The sequence below is a fragment of the Dromaius novaehollandiae genome, chromosome Z (genome assembly GCF_036370855.1).
Source record: "Dromaius novaehollandiae isolate bDroNov1 chromosome Z, bDroNov1.hap1, whole genome shotgun sequence".
Lineage (NCBI taxonomy): Eukaryota > Metazoa > Chordata > Aves > Casuariiformes > Dromaiidae > Dromaius > Dromaius novaehollandiae.
This window is the reverse complement of record NC_088132.1, coordinates 60,382,815-60,407,479: the sequence shown is the minus strand read 5'-3', so window position 1 is coordinate 60,407,479 and position 24,665 is coordinate 60,382,815. Positions and strand designations below refer to the sequence as shown.

Below are 24,665 nucleotides of genomic sequence, written 5' to 3'. Positions count from 1 at the left end.
CACCCTTGTCTTGAGTTGTTACTCAGACATGTGGATAAACACACAGGATTTAGAAATCAGTTATTTATACAGCTTTACCAATTTTTTTACTTTAAAAGCTTATTTTCTATTAAAAACAGTGCTTGAAAACTGATTTTGCCCTTTAACAGGATCTGATGCTCCTCCCGAACAGGAGTTTGCTGCTTCATGTTTTGTTTGTAATGAAGTGATCTTTGTCACTTGTAGCGAAGTAGCTTGCAGCACTGCATCTTGTTGAATCCACCACAGTAGTTATAAAATTACTCTATTCTTTTACTGTTTTTGTTTCCATGTAAAGGTTAAGCATATGTTCTGAATAAGTAACTGATGGACAAGTTAGGCATGCTGTTGATGTATATTAAATAAGTATATCCATGTATAACTTCTAAATAGCTATCAGTAGAAAAAAATTCACAGACAACCCCCCACATGCTGACTTGTCAAATTACTTCCTGTCTAAAGGTGTTTATTTCCATAGAATTTTTCTTTAATTCTCTGCTCTTTTGCCAGAGTTTAAGGTAGCCTTTTGGCCTCCTCCCCCCCCCCCCCCCCCTTATCTAAATCCATGACGTATTCCCAATTACAGCTCATTCTTTCTAGTGCAGTATAGCTAGAGTATGGGACCATGTTTTATCTGCACAGTGTTACAGTTTTTTAACTTATCTTTATTAAGCAGGGTCTGGTAGAAGCAGAAGAAATCCAGTTAGCTGTTAAATTAAACGAACTGTTGCTCTCCGTAATTTGGTGTTTGCTGTTCATGCAGGGCAAGAATAAATTGTGTTGGTCCCCAAATAAAGATTGAAATCTGTGCCACGTGTGGCTTTGGATTCCCCCCCCCCCCCCAGCCCCTCAGGGAACAAAAATGCTTGCAGCCTTGAAATTGTCTAGGCCCTCAGAAGTGTCTGAGGAGTGATGGAGAAATGGGTTCTTGGGGTGGGGAGGGGGAAAGGAGGGTTGGTTGCAAGGACATAATTCAACTGTGATAGATAAATGGACAAAAAGGAGTTGGGGATATTGGGCAGCTCAAGTGAAATCCTTGTCTTCTGGGGCCTTGGGATGAACAGATGCAAAAATGGGATTTCAGCACAGTTTAAAACAAACCAACAGACAAAGTATTTTACATCTGCTTCTGACCCCCCCCCCCCCCCAATAAAAGTTTCTTCCATGTTTACTATCTGAATAGCTTCATGACTATGCTTTTTTGGTAAAATTAATGGGATCTGTTAAGGACATCACTATGATATGCACAATGTTAATTTAAAAATTTGAGTAGAAATCAAGGCCACATGAGGCCTTCAAGGAGTCCCTCTATTGGACTAGGTTTTTCTTTTCACAAATAGGTAGTAATTTTCTCCTCAAAAATTAGATATTGATTCTAAATGTATGCATAGAAGCTTTTCTATCTGTTGCTTAATTGCAGTTGCAGTCTCATTTACATCCCCCCAAAACTCATACAATAAATACATTCCTTTTTTCTTTTATTTGTTCTTATTGCAGTCTGTTTCTTATTTAAGGAAGCATTGTTTTTTAAACATGCGCAATAGGCTATGCTGCTTTAAAGCAAACGTTTTTAGCTTTTGGTTTTTATACAGGTGTCACCTTTACTACTTCTCTAGATACTGTGTTTCCTCTAATTACACCTGCAGAGCAGCGGGGCTGGCGGGAGGACCTCTCCCCAGCTGCCACCTTCCCTCGCTCCCCTGGCCAGCGCGAGGGCCCGTGCTCTAGTAGGAGGGAGCGACAGACCCCAGAGTTGTGACTGTTCACAGTGCGCAGTCACTTCTTACTGCTTCGGGAGGGGGAGTCACCTTTCCATGCCTTGATCTAACAAAGAACGGCGAAAAATGTCATTCTCTGTGTTTTGCCTCCTTATCTGGAGTTCAGAGCTAATAATAATAATAATGAAAAACTCATAATATAGCTGTTGTACAAAATGTTATAGACACTTTGTGTAAGGGCTAAATCATGCTAATCATGTTTTTGATTTTCTAACTCTCAAATATTTGTGTGATTTATAAACCCTGCGTTTCCAACATTCAGAATATTTCTTTCAAGCTAAAATACTGTTTTTGTAAACTTTAATTACTTTGAAAACAGAATTGTAAAATAAATTGTAGAATCCAATCATTAAAAATCAAATATAAATGAGAAATGGTTTGAAGTAAAATTCTGCTTCAGAGTTTTAGCTCCTCAGAGACCTTAAGAAGAGAGAATCAAAAATCGGTTTCTAAGCTGCCTGGAAATGCTAGGATGAGCATGTCTGAATGGAATTTTCTTTTTTTCTAACATATGTTTATTTGTGTCATCCCCTTCCCCACTAAAACAGGAAACAGTCCTCAAGATAGCCCTAGAAACTTCTCTCCCAGTGCCTCAGCCCACTTCTCTTTTGCACGAAGGTAAGAATTTATTTGTAGTAAGTATTCTGTATTTTGCATAGAGGAAATGTTGCTGGACCCGGATATGAAATGATGGCTGCCAATACGTAGCTCTATCTGTCAAGTCAATCACTGAGAATGATTAGCTCTAGCTCTGTTACGTAAACTCTCTTAAACCTCAGTTGCAACAAAGTTGTACTAGATGATTGGTACAATGCAATCATACCTTTCTAAATTAAAAAGAAATTTTTTTGTTAACGGACTTTTAATTGCAATAGATTTGATTCAGACGATAAAATCAGAGTTGTTATCTCCTCATCCACTGAAATTTGGAGAATTCTCGAGCTACATCGAGTGCCCCCCCCACACACACACACGCCTGAGAGGTTGTGAGGCGCAGAGTCTACCAGCGCCCCACCGCAGAACAGATGGAGCAGGAATTCCTGAGTTCTGTCCTGGTTTTCCTGGCAGCAGCTCTATTGTCACCACAAATTTAACATCTGACCTTGACCTGCTTCACTGTCTCTACAATTGAGAGTCATCTCTATTGTAGGAGTGTTGTGAGGATTAATTAATGTTGGTAGAATTTTTGAAGATAGAAAGTGAATTTGAAGTGATATATGAAGTAAATTATTATTATTAAATGAACCATAACCCAAGCTGATAGCATGTCACGGGAGACTGCCTAGTCGTGCCAGTGTGGTTCCATATCACTTAACACCTTGTCAGCCTACCTCGAATAATGTGTTCATTAACTCTAAGCCTGGGAGAGTAGGTAGATTTTATATGTTGACTCAGGAGTCTATATGCAAAAATTGAGATTGGAATGCTGTGGCTGTTTTTTGTCTATTGAACAGTGTCAGGTATGTAGCTGTTGCATTCTCAGTTAGACAGCGCTCGCTAGTATAGCTTTATTTCCTCTATTTCAGGAGTTTAAGTTGTACACAAAAATTTGCATAAGTAGATGTAAGGAAACGCTTTATACTTTTTAAAAGCTGCAAAGGGGGGAGAAAGCTTTACTCCTGTATTCCTTTTATTCTTATTTGAATCAAACTCACTTTAAATGTGCAGCTTATAAAAAAGGAATCTTTCTTACGACTCTTCTTCGCTTTGATAGTATCTATCCAAGAGGAAAGATGTATCTTTTTAGATTGCTTCTTTTGGACATATTTTTAGAAAGATTCATTAAGCCCTGAAATAGCTTGTAATGGAAAAACCAGATGTGAAAAATTGTGAACATTATTTAGAAATACAGCAGACAGGAAATAGTTTTCCCATCCCACCAGTAATCAACAGAAAGTTGAAATCATTATGCTTCTGTGAACCTTAAAATTCAGGAGGAAAAAATGAATTTGTCTATCAGAGTTTCATTTTGACTTTGACCATTTTTAGAGTGTTCTAAGGGCATTGCAATGTTGTTAAGTTCAAAATGAAAAGTTTTAGCTAGCACAAGAAGTTTCTGCGATTTCAGACAATTTCACCACTTCTGTGTGATTCAAGAAATTTCTTTAAACCAGTTTCCTATGGAAACTTTTTTGTTGTTTACAGCAAAAATGTTTGATAGCACTAAGTTTAAAACAATGTTTGTATAGAATTTTCTTAGCATTTTGGTATATGTGTCATGGTTATCTTCATATAACCTGTAATGGGACACATGTTGATAGTCAAAGGGCCTGTGTGTATATTGCAGCTGTTCTCAAACTCATGAGTTTATTCCTTTTCTGTTTTGTGATACTTAATGAAGGTACAAAGGAAGGGAAGGGCAGTGTGCGGGTGTGTATGTGCATGTGATACGGTGTATTGAAGGAGCAGAGGTGAGGTGATACAAGGTGTATGGATAGTCCTTTTTCATCCACCCATCCCAGTTGGTGGGTACATCAAAAAACTGGGGAAGTGTGAGGAAGAGAGGGGCAGACCAAGGCAATGGTTTGGAGGTGTCCCGTGGGAAAGGACTGCTGCTGGGTAGCTGTTTCACATCCCATGCAGCCCAGGCCAGGCAGCGGCAGAAGAGAGTTGCAGCGCTGCGTCAGGGAGGTACCTGCCCCTCCGCCACGGTGCTGGCCGCCGTTCTCCAGCTCCCTCGTGCTGTGGCAGAGGCCGCGGCCTGGCTCTGCCACGATGGTGGAGGGAGGTAGCTGTGCTTCTGGTAGCAGCCAGTTAGGCCTCTTCTGCCAATACATAGGAGACCAGCATTTAGCAGCCTGTGGGTTGCCAACAGATCCTGCTTTGCCAAGCTTCTGGCAAATGGATAGGCCTGTGCTGTAGTGCAGAGGGCACAGTAGGGTGGTCTGGAGGAAGATGCTCAGGTGCTTGCTATACTTTTATACATTCTTGGAGATGTTATTTTCCATTCTCTGCTTCCCAGGTACATTGTGTGATATCCCGTTCCCATCTCCCATGGCCCTTCTGACTGGCAATCGCTGTGTTGATGCAGGATCCCTGTTCAATCTAAATCATTTAGTAAGGAAGTATTTTCTGTCTCACAGCTGCTGAATATACAGGTCTCAGCCATGCTTAAATACCTTCCAGGTTGTTTTTTTATTAACTGTGAACAAATTTAGCTTGTGCAGCTGAGACAAAAGGGAGGAAAAAAAAACTTTTTGAAATCAAGAAATCAAACTTGAGATTAGATTTTTTTTGTACTGGTTGTAAAACAAAGCTTGAATTCACCTATCTCTTCTCCCCCAGTATCATATTGTGTATTACTAAAAACAAATCCTATTTTGTTATTTATATATGTATTATTTTGCTTTTTTTCTTTAACATATTTGATATAATTGTACTCCAGTCATGGGCACCGAAATGACAGGTAAATGTTGCCTCCTCAAAAATCTAAATAGCAATCCCATAGTTGTTTTTTGATTTGTGTCTCTGAATATTTAAATTCCATGTTGTCTCTGTGTAGATCATCTGAAGTTATGAAAAATAGAAATTGTGTTTGCCTATGAATTTTTTTATCCTGAAAAAGCATGATTTTAGCAGAAAAGTAGTTTTTCCTGATCTACATAGATCTTTCAAAAAGTTGAAGTTCTAACCTAACCATTCCAGTTACGTGACGCTAGTTTGCTGGTATCCTGTCCTGATGATCCCTCGTATTTCAAACTGACTGTGCTGGTTATTCTATGGTTTAGAGCATTGTGGATTGTGTTTGTTCCCAAATTTTTAATTTGCTTCTCATTAGTTTGCATCTAATGGACCAGAGAGTTATGAAGACTCCTTGTGTCCATTTTTTAGTGCATATTCATGAGAGAGAAGTTCTGTGGATCCGTTCATTTGCTTTGTAGTTGTTTCATCTCATAGATTTTAACTAGAAAAATAAAATGCACCCTAAAAATCCCAAAGCCTAAGTCATGCTTGCTTAATGTTTGTTTATTGTGATCCCCTGTGAAAGTTTACTTTCTATTAAAAACCCTGTTTGTATCATGCTTTTGGAATGCAGTTTTACACAATAACACTTTCACAGATGTTTCTGTGTAAGGATACTGCCGTGTGCATTTGCTAACTTCAGTTTCACAACAGGACTGATGGTCGCCGCTGGTCTTTGGCTTCCCTCCCTTCTTCTGGCTATGGTACAAATACACCCAGCTCAACTGTTTCTGTAAGTACCTACTTTGCTGTGCAGATAGATTTCTATTATAAGCTGTATCTTCTCAAAAGTAGCTTACTTCTTGCAGGACAAGATAATGCAAGTTTGGTTACCGTTGATAGACTTGGAATCAACTTGGAAAACATAACTTTTACATTCTAGAAATAGAGAAAAACTTAAGGCAACGTATGCTTTGCTTAGAGATCTTTCTTTCTGGAAGGGAAGTAGTATTTAACTGCCCCCTTTTGATCTGTAGATCGCTATGAGGGGAGTCATACTGCCTTATTTTTACCATCTAGATGTTAGGTATGCAGTCTGAGTGAGGCTCCCTTGGTAATGAAAGAGAAAGCATCCCACAACATGAGTCATCTGTCCTACCTTAGACTCCTGTCTCAAGATGGGATGAATCAGGCATTTGCAGTCTCTCTACTTTGACAATGGTGAGATGTTAGTGCATAATGTTGGATGAGATATTAGCTTTTTGGATGGCTATAATTAGAAGAGATCAATCCCTTAGGATACACAATAAGATAAATGTGATAGTCTATGTTGTTTGTTTTTTGCCTGTTAGATCAATCATTTTGCCTTAAAACTGATCTCATTTTGGACTGACCTGCCACCCACCTCCACCTGTGCTTGCACTATCTGCATTGTGAAATGCATAATGGCAGTAGGTGAGATCCTGCTTTGTTACTTAGTAGCTTGGCAGCCAGAGAAATGTGAATCTGTACTTTTGCACATCACATACAGCTCTGCTGGAGAGGAAGCATTGGGTCATGTTACAGTCTGGAGCTAAGCAATCCCTCTTGACAGTCACACCTGAGAGACTGGGGAGATACTGCTGCGGATGAAGCCTGCTTCAGAAGTGGCAGATAGTGGCCATTTTGACACTTACTGCATCTCCTACAGCAGAGGCCTTCGTCATTGTATATCCAACTATGGCTCCTCAAAAATTCCTAGTTTTATCTCTTCAGCCTTGTTTTGCACCTATAGGCTTGCATCTTTAACAAAAATACTGTTTTATGCATGGTACGTAATATTATTGGAGACCTTTTATATGATTTCTTTTTTTAATACTTCTTTTACAATTTAAGTAGGCTTTTTCTTACCTTGGGTGTGTTCTATTACTCTTGTGAAGATGGTGAGTTCCTCATCCTGTACACTGATAAAACTTGACTATTATATTATGATCAACTCTCTTAATTTTGTCTGCAAAGGTTTCTGGAAAATTTAGCCAATTCTTTGTCTGTTGACTTCAAATCAAGTTGGGGGATTTTGTGCATCTTAAGAAGTGTTCTTCAGCAACACTGATTCTTGACCTCTACTTTTCTTCTCGTGTAAATCTTGCTTTTGCCAAGCAAATTGCCTGATTTCACGTTAATTCCCTAACTAGTTTCTGTAGTGCATGTGTACACATCTCTCATTGGAACTAGATCAAATGTGCTGTGCTATTGACTTGAAATACATTGACATGAAGGAGGTTATGTCAGATGGTAAGTAATTGCTATAGCAGTCCCATTGTTGTTATAAGAAACAGACTTGTGCTAAAAAGGAAATGAAAAACTATGTGTTGGAAACATATCAAAATACAATTCTGATTTCCAAGCTATAGGCATAGGCTTTTTCCTTGACTGTCTGCAATTTTAAAATGGTAATTCTAGTTCATTTACTTATTTCTGGGCTCCCACTTAGGTTTACCAACTATTGTATGCATGCTGGACCATGGAATAGTTTTATGTTATTTCCATACTTCTTATGAAAAAGTATAGTGCTGTCATATATGGACTTAGAAATCTTAATCTCTGTAATAGATTGCTTGTTGAGTCCTCATATTTCCTGACTAGACCACATCCTATAGATATAAAATAGATGTATTCCTTAGCATTGAATGAACAGCTCCTGAAATGCGGAAAGAAATCTGGGTTTCTTTGTGGTGGTGGTGGGGGGGGGGGGGTTGTTTTGTTTAATAAAAAAGTTTGAATATTGTTGAAGAAACCAGGAATATAAAATTGATGCCCAACATTTCTATCTTTTTTTTCCTGTTTGGCTGTTGGACTGCTTCTTTTTAATTTGTCCTCCACTGTTGATGCACCTTGTAAAAGCACTGCTACAACCTCTGAATTTTAAGACGTGGTCGCTATTTCTTTGCTACTCAGAAAAGATCCTTTTCATTTTTGCTTTTTACCCACTGGATGTTATACTTGAATCAGAAAATGAAAACTGGATGTGTAGCTCATCTAATTGGTTTTATGTACTTTGTCAGAATCTGAAACAGCTAGCCCTGTGCAGCCTCTTCCTCTGTATCTTTACAAGTTCATAGAAATGATGAGAGACCACTCCACAAACAGTAGCCTAAGTGTACCTGCAACACAATTCCTTTTCAATACAGGATAAATAAGATCCACTTAATTCAGAGATTTATCAATTTTAGACCAGGAACAGTTTTTACGTGTTGTAATGGAACAAAACTTTGATCTTTATGATCAACTGAAGGTCAAAGCGGGGACAGAAAGGTCTGTAGTAATCATGATTTTTGTTCTGATGAACGCAGCGCACTGTGTCTTGCTAAGCCTCTTTTTTCGTAACTTTTTTTATATTGAGAGTGGTGAGATTGAAGTTAATGGAAGTTCATGGGTTTAGAAATGGTGGAAGTACCACATATTCCAGTTCTCACAATGGAGCTGAAAGTAAATGGAAATGGCTCCTGCAAAGTGTGTTTAATGGAAAGAAAACTCTTGATTTTTCATATTCTAGCAAAGATGGATCTAGTCTTTCCAGTTAAAGAGATGTGGTAGAAGAGATCTGTGTATCTTTAGGAGAGCAAACCTGTAAAACCAGTAAAATGAGAATATTTAGTTGCATGTTATTGCTGGTAGTTTATACTTTTGGAAGCTTATTCAAATGGGGAAGTAAGGTAGGGAGGTGAGGAAAGCCTTTGGGGCTGCGTTAGGTGATACTGGCTCTGAATTTGTCCTGTTGCTTGAATAAGTTGCCTTCTCATGATGTGCTGAGATTATGCATTTTAAATATATACTAAATCTTAAATAATTTTTGAAGAAGCTATTCTTCTTGAATGTTATGAGAGCTAAATAAGAGTTTTGCTATGAGAATTTGGATTTGTGCAGAGGTCTGAATTCAAACCTCCAAGAAAACAAGGTCTTTGTCTGTGATGGTCCTGAGGCGACTTGGTGACCTTAGTGAAAGAAAGATTTTCTCTTTAATCCTGTTGCATCTAGATTCCCTGACACCTTTTATGAGGAAAAGCATGATGTAGGTTATTGTCCTCCTCATTTCCCAGAATCTCTTGAAGTGTAAGAGAGAGAAATTGATTTTGCAGAAATAGGCATGTGTGATAGTTTCTACTGGGTAATTATTGTGCTAGAGTATCTTTTAACTTGTTGAGTATGGCTTTAGGAAATATGCCATAAGGTTAACTGCAACTACCTGTCGTAGTGTGAGGTAAGAAAGAACTTGTTTATGCTGTGTGCTGAATTATGTGCTAAGACTGAAACTCGTGAGTGAGTTACTGTGGCTTGACAAGTTACTGTGCATCAAGAGTACTGCAATAAATTCTTGATGCGCATGCTTCTTTGCCTGCAGCAAAGGCAAGATATTGCAGCCTCACTAACTTTAACTTGTTCTAATGTGATGTAATTTTCCCATGTAGACCAGTCCTGTGAGAGTTAACCTTTCCCAGTAGTGTGGTGTTTTTTTCTTTTTCTTTTTATCCTTTTTTTTCTTTTAACAAATGACTTCTCGAGGACTGGCGTGATAATGAATCTTTTCTTGAGTTCGCAGGATTTAGGATAGGTTCACCTTTTACCACATGAGTTTCTAAGAAATTATGAAGACTGTCTAGTTTCTGTGCTTAACAGGCTGGATATTACCTGCTGACCTTAGCAATGTAGGGCAACACCCGTACAGTAATGAAGTTTATTGATTTGCCTCACTTGCGATGATACAGCAAAGAAGTTCTTATTGTGCTGGCCGCCAATAAAGAAACAGCCAGGCAGGGGCCTTGGTGCCCTTTATGAGAAGCCAGAGAAGAACAGTAGTTTGCACAGCATGAAGACTGACATACAGAAGAATCTCACTTTGTTGAAAAAGTCACCTGCAGGAAAGGTGGTCTCTCATGCCCCCCCCCCCCCATTCCCTCTGTTCCCCCCAAGTAAAATATAGGGTATGTCTGCATGGCACCAAGCAGCACAGTGCAGTGATACAAAGATATCTGTGATCAAGCTATTCTGGAAACCAGCTTTGATACCAGAAACAGCATCTCACTGTCTTTTCACTAATAAGTCCTAATTAGCAAGCTTGTTTGTAAATGTATTGCGCTATGTACACATTTTTTATGAGGACATCAAATGCAGGCTCATTGAAGTTTGAGATTCAACACCGAACATTTCGTGTGGCTCCGGTAGCAATGCTGTGTAAAAGACAGGGAAGTATGATAGTATTATCATCTGCTCTGCATTGCTTTGTATAGTATGTCATTTACTTGCAATTTTGCAAGGCTGGTTATTGTGGTAAAACTTCCAGTCTCATAACTGTTTGTATCTTGCATTTTTAAACTAAGTGGATGGTTTAAATGTAATTTTTCATTTTTGTCACTCATAGAACCTATCTTGATACATGTATTAAGTTCTTTTGCTTCACTTTAGATATACAGGCTTTTTATTTAAAAAAAAAAAAAGCGTTTGAATATTTTCAGCAAGAATTTGGATTATATTTAATTTTTTTTAATGAGGCATTTATAATGTCTTAAAAGCAAATTTAGACAGCTGAATACTTCAGTATTTAGAATTGCAATTTGTGTTGTGCCAGTAATTTGTACTCTATTGCTATCATACTTATTCTGTCCTACTGAAATAATTAATTTTCAGTAGGCCCTTTTTTAAATGTTTTTTAAATGTTGGTGTGTATTACTGGCACCAGATGTCGTCTTTGCCTTAGACTGAGAGAATTTAAACTTTTGAAATGCAATGTCTCTTTCTTCTGGGGCTAAAGTAGTTTTATATTTGCTATATGTTTAGCTCATGAAGTCAAGACTAATTATTTTCATCTTTCAACTGGTAGTCAAGCATGAGAAAAAGCAGCAGTTTATAAATTAAATGGCTTTGTTCATGAGCAGTGAATACAGTCTTGAAAGTGTTTTTTCAGCCTGAAACTTCTGTTCTCTGTTCTTGTAGTCATCCTGTTCCTCTCAAGAGAAGCTACACCAGTTACCATACCAACCAACACCTGATGAACTACATTTTTTATCTAAACATTTCTGTACCACTGAAAGCATTGCCAGCGATAGCAGATGCCGGACCACTCCAATGCGTCCTCGGTCCAGAAGCCTCAGGTGAGTTTGTCTGTCTGGAAATAGTGGTTGAACCTAAGTTTATAAACTTCTGAAGCATTATGGTTTTGTACATTGGCATTCACTGATTATTGCTATTTTCAAAATAGCTGTAATGTAATACAAGAAGTAAGGAATTTGAGGCTGAACAATAATCCTCTTAAATTGTTTCTTAATACTACTTAAATTGTTGTTTCGATCATTGATTATTTCAGTGGTTAATATTGTATGGTAGGGCTTAAAGGATGTAGCTGATAACTTCCATCTACATGAACTGTCCTGTTGAACTAGTCATTACTAATCTGGCTGTAGCTCTGATTTGGTTCCAGCGTTCAAAGTATTTACAGAATAGAACCCTTCTTTAGAGAAGTAATTTTAAATTTATTTATATTCTAGGACTGTTTAGAAAGAAATGGGGTAAAGAGCTAAGGGGTGGGAGGAATGCATTTGTTTACTGTCTTTAACTAAGATGAATTTTGGTTGCTTGTTTCCTAAAGACTAGGCCTCTTCTGCTTGCTTTCCCCTGGCTGCTTGTGCAAATGTGTTTTATCCAAGATCAGAATAGGTTAGATGGTATGTGGAAAATGCAGAACAATATTACAGATAAGTTTTGAAGAACTAGAGAAGAAAAGGAGGTATTATAGTTTTAATTGTTGTATCGGTCTTTTCAGAGTTTTAAAAATAGTTCTACAGGTATACAGAAATCCAGGATTCACCATTTCATTGTAATATATCTTATGTCTTTCTTGATTTTTACTTTATTTAAAATTCTGTGTTAGACTGTTGTGATAAATGAAGCTGTTACCGGCGTGAAACAGCAGACTAGTTACTAAGGAAAAAGGTTTCTTCATTAGAAGATTACAAATGTAAAAAGTTTTATATGTATTGCCATGTTTTTCAATTTCTGCTTGTTTTTTTTAACATTTTAAGAATTAAAATCTTCCATTTCAACTCTCAGAGCATGTACAATCACTCTACGGGGAAAAAAGACAGAGGTATTTTCAGAAAGCTGATGATGCTGCAGGAGTGTTGTGATGAAATTATGTCCCTACCATGTCCTCAGTATTTCTAATTTGCCTATGGGTGTAGGTAAAAGATTGTTCATGTCAGTTAAGGAATCTACTATTGTGATATATTCAGGCAGATGTTATTGCTCATTTTTGCCCTTTAGAAAACCAGAATGCAGTTCTTCTGTTCATGCAAGAACACATTATGATAAAAATTCTCCTAGAAGATGGCACTGCCTTTGTGGGATCTTTTTCTTGATACACCACATGATTGTGTTGCCATTCAGAGGGGACATCAACAGAATGGAGAGATAGGCAGTGAGGAACCTCATCAAGTTCAGTAAAGGGAAGTGCGAAGTCCTGCAGCTGGGGAGGAATAACCCTGTGCACCAGTACAGGCTGTGGGGACTGACCAGCTGGAGAGAGGCTCTGCAGAGGAGGACCTGGGGTCCTGATGGAGAACAAGTTGACCATGAGCTGCCCACATGGCCTTGTGCCAAAGAAGGCCAGTGGTATCCTCGGCTGCATTAGGTAGAGTGTTGCCAGCAGGTTGAGGGAGATGATCCTCCCCTTCTACTCAGCCCTGGAGAGGCTGCACCTGGAGTACTGTGTCCAGTTCTGGGTTTCCCAGTACAAGAGAGACATGGAGCTACTGGAGCAAGTCCAGTGGAGAGCCACTAAGATGATTAAGGGGCTGGAGCATCTCTTGTATGAGGGAAGGCTGAGAACTGGGCCTGTTCAGCCTGGAGAAGGAAAGACTGAAGGGGGATCTTATCAATGTGTATAAGTATCTGAAGGGAGGGTATAAAGAGGTTGGGCCAGACTCTTCAGTGGAGCCTGGCGAGAGGCAATGGGCACAAACTGAAACATAGGATCTGAACATGAGGAAAAACTTGTTTACTGTGTGGGTGACTGGGCACTGGAGCAGGTTGCCCAGAGAGGTTGTGGAGTCTCCTTCCTTGGAGATATTCAAAAGCTTTCTGGACGCAGTGCTGGGCAATGTGCTCTAGGTGACCCTGTTTGAGCAGGGGGATTGGACTAGATGATCTGCAGAGGTCCCTTCCAACCTCAGCTGTTCTGTGATTCTTACTCTGTGTCTTTTAGACCAGGCTGAATGGGTCAGTGTCACCAACCCAGGAAAATGAGATGGACCTTTCTAAAAGAAATGGTAACTGACTATATTAGCCAAGGCCATGGGTACCTTTTATGAATTGTTTTCCTGCTAGTCTCATGCTCGTCTTCAGGCACAGTGCTCCTGGTATTGAGGGAACCTATGTGTGTGTATAGCACTGTTCGTAGGGAGTTGCTGCCTTTATTTGCCAGTTAGATTGGAAGTAAATTGTGTCATTTTGATTTTTCTTTTCTGATCTGTTTAAAAAAAAAAATCTTGAATTCTTCTCAACACTTTTTACTTGTAGCTTGCATTTTTACTTGGTCAGGTTACACTGTTTTGACTGTATGTTACCTTCAAAGGGACAGGTATAGTTATACACATAATTGGTTGTTGTCTCCCGAGTTAAATATATTTCAATGTCCCTTTAGAGAAAAAGGTAATGTCATGAGTATTACAAAACTGTCTGTATCCTGAAGTGCAGTTATAAACTAAGAAAACGTTGACAGTTAGAGGAGCACATGAAATAACCTTAAATGCCTGGTCAGAAATAGCAGAAAGGGACTGCCTGTACAATTGATTAGAGAATGTAGCTTTCCAGTGAAGTCTATGCTAAATAAACTGTACAGAAATATAAAAACCAACTCTAATTCATGGTAAGACAAATTAAAAAGGATAATTTGCTTTGCTTGCAGCCCTGGACGTTCTCCTGCCTGCTGTGACAATGAAATAATAATGATGAACCATGTCTACAAAGAAAGGTTCCCAAAGGTAATGAATTATATTTAAGATACCCCGTATCTAAACTTAGAGGAAACATAGGCTCTAAGTGAGTGGCGTTTTTGTTATGGGAACTAATGATCCAAGCCTGTAATGGCTTTCATAAAGCATCACCAAGCTCTTATTGTCACAATGAAGAAAAACCCTGCTGAGAACTGGACATTCAGTTGGCAAAGCTGCTGAACTGGTTTTGAAATGAATTGTACTGGTAATATATTCTGCTGATTGGAAAGCTGTGATACACTTGATTTCAGTAGTTGGTGTATAGTTGCAGTAAGTTTATTTTAGATTAGAACAGAACACATTTCTGTTGTTCAGTATTGCACAGCATTCACTGATATACCTGCAAATTCCTTTCTTCAGTGGCATTTCTTCTATTTCCTTAACGCTCTTTATATACTTATTTTAATAGTGAAGGGTTAGGAGGGTTTCACTACAAGATACCAAATGAGAAAAGGTTGCTGTCATGTCCAGAGGTCTGGGATACAGATGAATTCGAAGGTGCAGGCATGTTGCTAGGAGCACTGCATTCTCAGTTGCTCCTAGGAGTTTGATGTTTCCTGAAAAATAAATAATATAAAGTAAAGCTGATACAGTTCCAAAACGTGCCTACAAAATAGGAGATCTGAAATATGAAGAGGTGTTTGTCTGGATTTGCAGAGTGGCTGAGCAATACTCTGAACTATGAAATGACCCACTTGTTTCAATGGGTGAGATATGAACTAAGAGGTGTTGGTTTACTATTTAATAAGAAAAATACTGGAATGTCTTTAGTAAGTATCAGCAATTGTGTGAGAAATGGAGATTTGGTTCTGTAAAGCAGATGCATCTAGTAACCTGCGTGCACATATTACAGGATCTGTGAGCCTGTGTTTTTATTGGTTAATGTTCTTTCAAACACTACCCAGGGAAGTAGTTTCACGGTATAACCTGTATGAAAGGAAGGAAGATGCTCTGGTTTGTAGTACCTCCAGTTTTAGCAGAACAGACAAAGGAGACCTCTGTGAGTTTTCCTTTTTTATTTTGACTTGAACTTAAGGGTTTACTGTTGTAGGTGTTGCTCTAGTTCTGCTTTGTGTTCATCACAAGATTACTGCACAGTGTATCGCAAGTGGCAGACATCAGGGAGGATATGCATAACAATAGTAAGGCTGTTGCTTTTTTGCCCCAGTAATGTGGGGAAATGTCATCTGTCATTTTGCCTCTCTATTTGCTTGCTTTTTTTGCTTTAGCCATTTCATGTAGTGTGCCAAAATATCTTAGGCAACACAGAAATGTTGTAAAATCAGAAGCACACTTTGACATTGTTAGAATTTCAGGAAGGGCTGATTTTTTTTGTATCATGTGTGTGCTTGTATGTAGGCCACAGCTCAGATGGAAGAACGGCTTCAGGATATTATAACAAATCATTCCCCAGATAACGTCCTTCCCCTGGCAGATGGAGTGCTCAGTTTTACCCACCATCAGATCATAGAACTGGCGCGAGATTGCTTGGATAAATCCCACCAGGGCCTCATCACGTCACGATACTTCCTTGAATTACAGCAGAAATTAGACAAATTGCTACAGGAGGTATGAGCCATGAGATTACTCTTATCTTTGGTTGAAAAATGGTTTAAATCTGTTTGCCTAAGAGTTGTTGCCTTGAAATAATCATGACTGTTGCACTCAAATAATTGTGAAAGTGGTATTCATAGCCATTTTAGTCTGCATAATGACCATTACAAGGACTATAAGGCATCCTAGTGTACTACTCTGGGATAAATGGGTTATAAAGATTTCAGGAACAATAGCATTTTGTTATGCATCGGAAGTTATAAATTACTTAGAGAAGTGTGTGTATAAGCCTTAAATGAGGAGACTTACAGTTCTATTTACTATGGATAAATGAGGAAAGATATACTCTTTTCCCTTTATCAACCCTACTAATTGCCTGCTGCGTTGAGAAAGCAAACAGCAGCCCTGCTACAGTTAGCTGCTATTAGCTGAAGGTTATTTAATTATTTAAAATATTCTTAATATTCCTTTCATAATTAAACTGTTTATTAGCAAAAAAAAAAAAAAAAAAAAAAAAATCAGTTCTAAAAGTGTTAAAAAAAAACAAACTTAAATTAGTCAGCTAAATGGATGAGAAAAACTTGGTACTTGACTGAGTGAATGTACCATGGTGTAAGTCACTATAATTTATAAATACATAATTTTTAAAACGAGGATTATGTTAGATGCTATATTGCTGTTTGTGCAGGATTCACACACAATGATTGACAGTGCATTATGACCCAGAGTTTCTGAGAGACCAGCAGATTGGATATTGACTTGAAATTTGCCAAGTGAGATGTTAAGATACCCTGCCTGTCTTTATTTATGTCTTTTCCTCTGCTTTTTTTGAAATGCAGGAGCAGTTTCCAGAGGTTTTGGTTGATTCTTTCTGTGCTGCTTTTTTGTTAACTTCTATTTAGCAAATAGCTATTTTTTCTTTTAATAATTTCTACAACTGCTGAATTTTGAACTTTTTCTTTTCATAAAGGAGTGTAAAAATTGACACATCAATGAAGTATTTGTGGATTACTGAAACTCTGTTTTTCAGTCAGGGAACATTCATGGCACTTTTCTAAATAATCAAAAAGAAATTTGAACTAATGACCCTGTTGTGAAATGCTCATTTTTATGATACCAAAGTGCAGTCAGAGTTGGCCAAGATACTGACTGGAGATACCTGACTATGAATTAAGTTATGCTAGTGTTAGTGTCATAATGCAAAGAAACATGTCTTAAAAGTTAAGATTCACTGAATCATGTTAACAGTAATGTGTTAAGTGTGTTTAAAATGGCTGTGCAGTAAGTAGAGCTTAGAGTATAAGTTGGCTCATTCAGTTAAAAAAAAAAAAAAACCAAAAAAACTCTAGTGAGTTATTTTCCAAGCTGTATATAAAACAATGCATCAGTCAAAAAAAAATCATTCCTATCATATTCTGTAATGCAGATTTTGTATGATGTAAGTTTCTTGCTTTGTAACAATTTAATTCCTTAAATTATTCAAAGTAGCTTTTGAGTACCTGTCAATAATTTAACATGAGTATAAGAAAACTTGTTCTTTGCACAACTGAGTTATGAGAACTCAGTTTTCTTTGGATTCTTGTGATACATTTGTTATTGGTTCCCAGCTGTGACATTTGGCAGAAAGCTGCATCTCCTACTGCTACTTGGCATGCTGTGATTGCTTTACATAACCAGGGAGAGACTCCCCCGAGGCTTGAGCAGTTTGGTTCGGCTGACATTTTTTTAATTCTAACGTCAAGGTCAAGGGGATCTGAAAGCTTTCCTGCTTCATCCCTCTTTCACATGTATTGAATTTTCTGTTCAGATACATATTTAGGTGTCTACAAAGCCATACAAAGTTGCTTTAAATATTGCTCATGATTAAAATAGGCAGGCGTTTTGTTTACAAAAGAGTTCTCTTTGGGCTTAGTGTGCAGAATAAATATGCTTGTGTCTGATTAAGGTTCTTCCAAAACCTATTGCAGAGTGCTAGATTGGTTCTTCCGTGTGTGTGCGTGTGTGTGCACGCGTGTGTGTGTGTTTTGTTTTTTCTAACTTCATAGATTAATTGCTCTCAGAATATGTGGGGGGGGGGGTCAAATTACAGTGCTGAAGTTGAGGAGGAGTTCCACTATGTAGCTTTATGTTTTCTGTAGACTTTTTAATACCGAAAATATAATTTAAGATAAATTATCTATGTAAAGTACCTAGTTGTTCATATTAATCACTTTCCAAATGTTAGCTGGTTAGTTTTCTTTGAATTCTCTTCATGGTTTTGAATGAGCGAGAGGGTTAGGAAAAACTGTGGTCTACAGTTTCTGCTGTTCAGAACAAAGAAATGCTTTGTTTGATATTTGAGTGAAAGGCTATCAATATATTTTAATCAGAAGAAAGAGCATATGGCATTTTTGTGTTCACTAGGGTCCTTAAATTATACCCTTCGTTCTTAGATAAGAAAGCTTGAAAGAAATTTGAAATGCAGTTCAGACCCTTGTGCAAATCTCTTCAAACCTTCCAGAAGCAATTTTTTTGTATGTATTCTTTTATAGCGTTATTCCCCCTTTGTCACTGTCATCTTTGCAGAACTCAGTTTCTCATTGTCTCGTCTTTCTGCACATACCTGTATTTGGCGCCTCTGTGCAAGAATTAGCATAGTCTCCTATTTGTAGGTCATTTTAGTATGATGTGTCCATAGGAAATGATTTTCAGTTGGGCATGGATGTTACTTACATTTATTGATATTACGTATGTCAGCTCTCTTTTCATTCTAAAATTAATAACTAAAGCTGGGAGACAGTTGTACGTGTAGACAAATGTTGTATTGAAATGCACTCTCTTCTTATCTAAAACTGATAGTACTAAGTTAAGACATGCAGATACTGTATCTATTTGAAATTGTAGTCACTTTTGTTATTACAATGTTAGAATTGTACACATGGGAGGACTTCAATTTGAAGTGATAATGTTGCTTCTTTGCTCAAATCCTTGTTATTTCAGCAGGCATTTTGAAAATCAATTACTGTTTGAAGTGCATGCTTCAAAACCTGCAAGAGGTGTCCCAAATTTCCTATAATCCCACTTTTCTGAGTTGAGTATTGAATAATTATCCCTTTCTTTTCCTCTTTTAGGCTCAAGAGCGATCAGAGAGTGGAGAACTGGCATTTATTAAGCAACTAGTGCGAAGGATCCTAATAGTTATTGCTCGTCCTGCTCGCTTATTGGAATGTCTGGTAAGGTGATCCTTACTGTAAGTAGATTTCTTACTTGTTACGATGGGAAAATTCATTGGTTAGTATTGAAGGCCCTTTATACTTTCTTTTTTTCTTTTTTTTTGAAGCATTCAAAGTACTGGGCAGAGGTTCATTGTTGGCAGGATTCTTTCTGGTTTTTACTCAGAAACAAGGGACTGTCAAGGACCTCCTGCAGTTGTGTTTAGTTCCTTCTATTGCAAATGTAATACCATATATGCTTAAAAATCAGTTGGGTTTTTCTCTTGGTTGTGTTGGGGGTTGATTTTTTTTGTTGTTGTTGTTGGGGTTTTTTTGTTTTGTTTTGGCTTTGCTCTTCTCTTGGGAAGGCTGGTCCACAATCTTATTTGCTCAGTGGTTTTCCCGTCATTGTCATCATTGTTCTTACCAGTTTCAGAATTTTGTTTCACTCAACAGCTGCCTGGGCTATAAGCAGCTTGCAGTCAGCTCTGTAGCACCTGACTGGCAGGGGGGGATGCAGCAAAGGGATACATGGATGTACAGGATGTACAGATACTCTGAGTTACACTGGGGACTAGAAGATAAATGAGAGTTAACCTATGCGTAAGCATAGCACTGATGTTGCCAGACTGGCCTAGCTCGTGAGAGATCACATGGGAGTGTTTCTGCCTTGCTTCCCCATGCTGTGATACCTGGGGTGGCTCAGGTGTGGGAAGTTGCTCATGTGCACCGAACCAATGTGCTGGAGTTGTTCAGTGGAACTAATAAATCCACGGAGAACACAGTGTGCTTGGGAAAATGTTTAGACGTCCAGATACCACGTAAGTACCAGCCTGAGTCCAACAGGCCTGGCGTGCAGCCCGAGCTGACTTTGTTGAGCCACTGTGCTTGCCAGTGCCAGGTTCACAGTATTGACGCTGCACATAGCTATTTGAGGCTGGCAAGGCTCTGCTTATGCGAGAGCCACTAACCTGCTGCTAGACTCAACTTATGCCTGAAAGTGGCATAACTACATTTGCATGGCACTGAATCTGAGCTAGTAAGTCTTTCCAGCCTGGTTTGGCTCTGTGCTGTGTCTCTTCATCTGTGGCACAGTTAATCCATGACCTGGATAGTTCAGCCGTGGGCGTTTTGAGAGCTGACTCTGTTTTGTTTTGGAAACATCATGTCTCAGTATTCCCAGTTGCAATTCGTTCATGACTTAAAGTTCAGAAGAAATCTAAAATAAGGTTTTATGCTCTTAATCAGCATGCAAGTCATATTTAAAAAAAAAAAAAAAAATTCAGGTACTAGAGGAGAGGAGACTAGCATGTACTGCCTTTGCCATTGAATCCAAACCGCAAGCATTACTCCTTTGCCCTGTCCCCTCAAATGTATCATAATGCTCGTTCCACTCTTGAATGGCCTTCCTTGTTCTGTTCTCAGGGTTGATAAAATTTTTCTCCAGCCCTTTTTCTGGTTTCTCATATGATCTGTCTTGTCTTCAGTCTTGTCCGTGCCTTTCTCTATCATCACACATGTGAAAGTACCCTTAAACACATTACCTGTCCTGTTGGCTCGGAGACCTACGCTCCCTGTGACACTTTGTCCATGTCTCCAATGCTCGCTTGTTCTCTACGAGTCCTCACCCCAGCTTCATCATTGTCTTTTAGCCATTTAATTCAGGTTCTCTGCTAGTGACCTTATTGCCTATAGTTCATTCTCTCTAAATGCTAAGCTTTATAGCTGGCTAGTCAAAATCTCCATGCTCTTAGTTCCAAGTTTCTGCCCCTGGAATTTTATCCTAGCTTGCTTGCTTTGCCTTATCGTGCTTCAAGCAGAGCTGCTGCACATCCTGTACCTCCTTTTGCTGGGCCTGCTGAGCTGACTGGAAGGACAGGAATGAGAGGCCAAGAGATGGTCTCTCTCTCTAGTTCTGGTGCCTAGCTGCATCCAGCTGTTCAGCTTTGCAGAGCAGCAACTGCAGAGAAAGCCAGCACAGCGCCCTCGGAGTATTCCTATTTTGGATGAGATCCTCAGGAGATTTTTAGCTGCAATTTAACAAGTCTCTGCAGAGTATGTTTCTTCAGAGGCAGGTAGCTTGAAACAGTTTAGGCAGACCGTCACAAAAAACACATTTCCAATGCAAGAAGGTGCTAAGCCTACCCTGTAAAGGTCACTGAAATAGTTTAATCTTGAAAAAACAAATGTTGGATTTCCATAGTATCCCTCTGGAAACCTTTGAATCATACTGGTTGATATTTCAGAAAGTTTGTCTGAAATAGATACTAGGTAGGGAAAACTTCAGCCTCTGTAAGCAAGTTTGTAACACTATAAAAAAAAATCCAATGGTTTTATCACAAGAAGTTTCAGATACCTTAAGGTAATGCTGTCAGTTTGCTTATAGTGCTCTTAGCTGAGAGGTTCATGGTATGTGAGCACCTGTTTATATTCATTTGTTAATCATATGAATAAAGCTTTTGCTTGTTTGGTTTGTGCCAAGAGCTACTGCCAAATACTGAAAGATTTCTTCCGTTTGAAGCGACTTCTGTACATGAGAAATGAAACACAAAAGTAAAAATAGAGACTGGGAAATAAATTCCGTGCTTCTAAGCAAGTGTGTGTGTGTGTGTGTGTGTGTGTGTGTGTATTTTCATGTGATTAGAGCTATTTGTTTTGTCTGACTTACTAGCAAGTGGAGGAGAAGCTTTATAAATATTTGAGCCATTGATGCAGGTAAGGAGAAGAAAATGCTTCCTTGATGAAGGTAGATGGGAACTCCTGGCATGCACCATTGCAGTGTTCTTTAGTGCCAGGGAGTAAGATACAAGTGGTTCGGTTGGGGAATGCAACAACATGTCAGATGAGGCGAGTAAAGCTAAAATAGTGTTTAATGTTTAATACTCAGTTCAGATTTCCAGGCAGCTTAGCAACCTCCTGAGACTTTAAGCTAATAAAGAGAGTCTGGGTATTTCATGTGTTTGTGGAAGATCTGTCGAAGTAGGGCTGGAGATGACGAAAATTGTTTCATGGAAAATAAAATAACCAAGATTGTTTTCACAAGACTGAAAATTCCAAGATACTTCATTTCAGTAAATTGTTTCTCCTCCTGGTAGTTGTTTGGATGTTTCCAAAATGAAAGATGATACCTTAATTTCTCAAGCTGTCTTCCAGGGTGGGATGTTGCATTTCCCAAGTCCTGGATAGCCTAAAGTGCCAGGCCAGGAGCCTTGTGACCCAGCAGACAGACTAAAGCCCAAGGGAGTCATGGCAGGCCAACACATGGTCTGCAGGCATGCTAACCAGCTCAGCAGCCCGCCTCGCTTTTATGGAAATTTTCGAGAGAACTGACTTATGCCAGCAAAAAGTCTGTTACACTGCCTCAGTGTTTCATGACTTAAACCACTTTCACTGGAGAAATTCTTACTGACTCTCACTCTATAAGCATTGCACTTGTCATGATTTATGGTAGACAAGAACATCTTGAAGAGTGTAAGGGATATGTGAGAGGTGGATTTTTTTGTTTTTAACTATGAATTAATACAGGGAGATGGTGTGTTAGTGAGAGTTTATTTAAAAAACAAAACAAAAACTTTTAAAAATTTTTCCTAGTTCATTTCAATTGTTTCCATTTTTGTCATATATTAAGGTATTAAAATAAACTGCAGGAGGCTTAGAGGAAGGCAAGGTTTTGGTTTTCTATTTTTTTCCTCTCTCTTTGAGAGAGACTGTTTGAGGCTTGCCTTTTAGGCATGGGATAGATGATTATAATAATACAGTTGGTTCCCAAAGGAGAATATTTCATTTCCAGATTTGGAACTATTGGGTCAATGAAATTCAAATACTGTTTTCAGCAACTTATTATTTCAGCTTGGCTCTAAAGCTAATGATTTACTTAATTGTATTTTCCATAAAACACAGTACATACATGTTGATTAAAAATACCTCGAATTTTTTTTAGAAGTAAAAGCAGAGAGCAATATATTTACACAGTTTATTTTAGTGGTAGATTTCTATATGCAAGCGGCAGCAGGGAGATGAAGTATTCTGTATGTGACATTTTATCATTGAATGGGGTATTGCTGCTTATAGGTCATTTCATTCTGAATATTATGGGAGGTTTAGGGGGCAGAGAACTTCCTACGCTTATAAGATAGTGCTCTGTAATAATGGTCTGAAATTTCATCACTTACAGGCTCTTGCGTTGTGTAGCAATTGTAAAAGAATAATAGGCTACTAGTAATAGAATGAGGTGTTGTTTTTTAGTAACGGAAATATCAAATGTTTGCAATAGAAGAAGCAAAGAAAGGTTTTATATTAGGTTTTAAGACTTCAGTTTCTGCAAGGAGAATGATGGTGATTATTTACTTTTCTTCTAGGAATTTGATCCTGAAGAGTTTTATTATCTTCTGGAAGCAGCCGAAGGCCATGCTAAAGAGGGGCAAGGTATTAAAACAGACATCCCTCGATATATTATTAGCCAGCTGGGCCTAAATAAAGATCCACTGGAAGGTAAGTGCACCTCCTGGTCCAGCTGTCAACTCCCAGATGCTTTTAGTGAGTTTGATAATTGTGATACTATGTTTGTACCTCAAGAAGTCAAAGGAAAGGCAGTAGAAGAACAAGCAATTCACTAACCTTCACAGTTGGTTCACCAGCTCAAAGGGATTAGAGAGGCTGCCTCAGATTTTCTGGTGTGAATATCCTTCATGAATACATTGTTGCAATGATACTCACATTTAAACCAGCCTGACAATGTAACTTCAGTGTTTCAGATGTGGCTGAAATTTAATGGTTATCCACTGTTATCCAGCCATAGGTATTAATGAAACTGGGCTGAACCTTTATTAGCCCTTCGATGCTCCCACCCTCCCATAGCTTAGACTCCCTGAGGAGAATGTATTCTGTTGCTATTAAAACTGCAAAGATCTATTTTTCCTAAATAATTTCTGTCTATGATGATGACTTTTGTAGGAGAAACTCGGGTTCCCATGGAAGTGCTGGTCGCTACAAAGCATTATTTTGTGGCCTGTTTCATGCTTAAAGGACAGTGCTGGGAAAACTAAGATTACTTCCTTCTCTTAACTAGAACATTTTGTCTTTTCTTCTGACACCATTGGTGATAAATGGAAATTGGTTCATTGTGTTCAGTGTTAGCCCTGCAGGTTGGAAGTCCAGTAGGAATGTCGTCATGGAAAACATGTAGTGCTGTTTGCTTTCCTATTGTGTTATCACCCAGGACAAAAGGAGATTTCTAGGATAGGGCTTGATAACACAAATTATTAGAAAAAATTGTGGTAGGGTTTTATGTATCAGTTTTTATGATGCAAGATCATATTTCATTAAAACAAAGGAGTAGTGTATTTTAGGTGTGTTAGAAGGCTTTTTTGTTCAGCTTAGGCAGCTTGTGAAGTTAGTACTGCCAGATTTTGACAGGAATTTGGTTAGATCTAATTCAGTTGGATATTGTTATAGATGATATTCTTGTTATGTTGAAAGATTTAAAGGAAAAGTACAATTCTATTATTAGTCCTCTTCCTGCCTCCTCACCAGAACATCTTCACCCAAGTCTAATATTATCTTTAATCTGAAAAACACATTATAGCAGCAGCGACACTTTTTGCTTGGATTCAGAGCACAGTAAGAAGGCAGGACACATTGAGAAAATATACATAAAAATTGTTTTCCTTGTGTTACTGGGGAAGATAAAGTAGTAG

General features: G+C 38.4%; 1 protein-coding gene across 4 annotated transcripts in view; it reads left to right on the top strand.

Moving 5' to 3' along the window:
- The window catches only part of LOC112987026 (microtubule-associated serine/threonine-protein kinase 4), a 290,231-nt gene that overhangs the window by 224,612 nt on the left and 40,954 nt on the right, over nt 1-24,665 (top strand). For 2 of the 4 annotated variants that reach the window (XM_026106668.2, XM_064502327.1), the window contains 8 exons: nt 2,345-2,414; nt 5,182-5,202; nt 5,913-5,991; nt 11,169-11,326; nt 14,137-14,212; nt 15,584-15,793; nt 18,889-18,990; nt 23,328-23,460. In XM_026106668.2, coding sequence (XP_025962453.2) covers nt 2,345-2,414; nt 5,182-5,202; nt 5,913-5,991; nt 11,169-11,326; nt 14,137-14,212; nt 15,584-15,793; nt 18,889-18,990; nt 23,328-23,460 — 849 coding nt within the window. The remainder of the gene's footprint in view (nt 1-2,344; nt 2,415-5,181; nt 5,203-5,912; nt 5,992-11,168; nt 11,327-14,136; nt 14,213-15,583; nt 15,794-18,888; nt 18,991-23,327; nt 23,461-24,665) is intronic. The other 2 variants (XM_026106671.2, XM_026106672.2) reach the window with 1 other exon arrangement.